A 2,713-nucleotide genomic window follows, 5' to 3' on the forward strand; every position below is an offset into this window, starting at 1 on the left:
GCGTCCTGGGTTCAGGCAATTCTCCTGCCTCAGCCTCCTGAGTGGCTGGGATTACAGGCATGTGCCACCATGCCCAGCTGATTTTTTGTATTTTTAGTAGAGACGGGGTTTCACCATGTTGACCAGGATGGTCTCAATCTCTTGACCTCGTGATCCACCCGCCTCGGCCTCCCAAAGTACTGGGATTACAGGCGTGAGCCACCGCGCCCGGCCGGCTTTATTTCTTATTATAGTTTTGCCTTCCTTTCTCTCTCTCTCTCTCTTTTTTTTTTGAGATGGAGTCTTGCTCTGTCTCTCAGGCTGGAGTGCAGTGGTGCAATCTCAGCTCACTGCAACCTCTGAATCCCAAGTTCAAGCGATTCTTCTGCCCCTCTGCTTCCCAAGTAGCTAGGATTACAGGTGCCTGCCACTGTGCCTAGCTAATTTTAGTATTTTTTAGAGAGATGGGGCTTCGCCATGTTGGCCAGGCTATTCTAGAACTCCTGACCCCAGGTAATCCACCCGCCTCAGCTTCCCAAAATGCTGGAATTATAGGCGTGAGCTACTATCCCTGGCCTCTTTCTCTTTTCTTAGGTTTTTGATAACTTTCTTTTCTGGGGAGTAATTTGGAATAGAACTGAAAGACTTTACTAAGAAAAACAGAAAAAGTTCTTTTACATTTTAAAATGCTAATATAGGAAATATGGAAATAATAGAAAGCTAGATAGAAAATGATCATCAGGGTAAATGTAACCAAGAAAAATCTACTGTATATTATGAATATAAAGGGAATTTGGGAGGGAAGAGAAAGAAAGGGCTCTCAATTATTGAAAGCATCCTTTTAAAATATTAGGTTAAACCTATGAGAATGCTATTTTTGTAGGTCAAAAACAGTTGATTATCAGCCATTTCAAATGGTTCAACTTAGTATCTGTAGGATTCTAACAAATGTTTTTGGTTTTCCTGATTTTTATTTTTTAAAATATTGAAAAGGTTTTTTTGCAAGCTGAATTGCTATAGTCGGTTCAACTATGTTTCCAAAGTTGTCACCAAAAATAGGAGTTTCTAGAAAAATTAGCCACTAGAGATGATTGCGAGAAATTAGTGTTGAGTGAATGTATCAGTAAGCCTGCAACAAAACACATTCCACTGGACAATTTTTGAGATGCCTCTGATTCAATTCTCTGATGTTCCAGCCAGCCAAGGAACAGGAAATCTGATAGGCTTTAGTTTGCATAAGCACAAGGTATTCAGTTCATGTTTTAAAAAAAGCATAACCATCATGTCCTTTTTCATATCAGGCTCTCCTAGGACAGTCTTAGGGCAGTAGAAATAGCACATGTTTTCATAAGGCCTCAGTATTAATCCCTGTATTTAGATCAACCCAACTAATTTGAACAAGGTGTGGTTTTAATTAACAGAAGAAACCTTAAGGTCGTAAGCCTTCATCTATTCAGGCCCTCCTTCTGATCATAGTAAGGAAAATGTGTACACTCGAGGGTCTGAGTTCCAGATTTTTTTAATTTGTTAATTTAAAATTTTTTCAGCCAAGTGGATGTTCAGGATTAGAGGGGAAAAGGGAAAGGAAGAAAAGACTGAGAAGAAACTTAATAGCCTTTGCTTATGTGATAGGAAATCCTATCTGAAGATGAGCAGACAGGTGTTCATCTCAGCTGAGCCCAGAACCAGAGGAATTAAATTTACAGCATGAGGAGCTTGGCTTAGAACTAAAGGAAAAGTTCATTGTTCTTGGGTATGTGTGGAATTGTTTTTTCAAAGATGAAAAATAATGGGTAAATAATTTTATGGGGTAATAGGTAATTTGGATTCAGCTCAGCCTGGACACTGGAGAATCATCAGATGACCTCTTATTGCCAGTACGCTGGTTCAGCATGTTCTAGTGGAACTATGGAATGAGACTGTAAAGTCACATTGCCTTTTTAGATAGTAAAAAATGAACTGCAGCATAATCCCAAAACTCCTAACCCCCACCCTCCTGCAAACTCCTCAGATACAAGTTCACGGTACATGCAGTATGTAAAAATTCACTTACTTGGAATCCATAGTGGAAGGGATTTTACTGCTATTGTAATCAGGCTGTGATGGTAATATGGAGCTGAGGAAGCTGGCTGGGGACTGGTTATAGGTGGTTGTAACCCTTTGGCCTGGATTGGAGCCAGCAGGCTGCTGGAGAGAAGCAGGGAAAGCAGGGGAGGACATGGTGATGTGAGAGCTCACTGTTGAGGAGGCAGAAAATCTTTGTTCTGTACACTGGCGGGGCTGGATGATAATGGAAGACTGTTTGGTCTGGCTAGAGAAGCTGGAGGTTTCTGGTCCAGGAGGCTGCAGTCTGGGGCTACATGGGTTTTGAGACTGGATGAAGTGTTTTGGACGTTCGTAGTTAAACATGCTTAGTTGGTATATGGAAGATGAAGGCACGTTATTACTATAATGATTTTCCTGGAAGGGTGGGGCCCTGACTTTGGAGCCACAAGCCTGGAATTATGGAAGGTTGCAAGGAATCAGAAGCAACCTTGGTCTGCTCTTCCTCGTTGAGATCCTGAGAATACTGTGCTCCTGGCTGTGGTAGAGTGAGCTTCTCTTGAAGAGTATTGTTCCTTCAAAAGGAGAAAATAATTGTTAAATATTTGCTTAATAGCATTGTTTATTTGACATCTTTCAGATCTTATGTGCTTTTTCTTTTCTTTTCCTTTCGTTTCTTTCTTTTCTTTTT

At 40.9% G+C, this 2,713-nt stretch overlaps 1 protein-coding gene across 2 annotated transcripts in view; it reads right to left on the reverse strand.

Moving 5' to 3' along the window:
* The window catches only part of MYOT (myotilin), a 22,322-nt gene that overhangs the window by 16,091 nt on the left and 3,518 nt on the right, over positions 1-2,713 (reverse strand). Inside the window, exon 2 of one of the 2 annotated variants that reach the window (XM_017500961.2) lies at positions 2,033-2,597. The exons of the other annotated variant lie outside the window; for it this stretch is intronic. Coding sequence (XP_017356450.1) covers positions 2,033-2,388 — 356 coding nt within the window. The 5' untranslated portion in view covers positions 2,389-2,597. The remainder of the gene's footprint in view (positions 1-2,032; positions 2,598-2,713) is intronic. 2 annotated transcript variants of the gene reach the window in all.

This window comes from Cebus imitator, unplaced genomic scaffold, assembly GCF_001604975.1.
Source record: "Cebus imitator isolate Cc_AM_T3 unplaced genomic scaffold, Cebus_imitator-1.0 Scaffold274, whole genome shotgun sequence".
NCBI lineage: Eukaryota > Metazoa > Chordata > Mammalia > Primates > Cebidae > Cebus > Cebus imitator.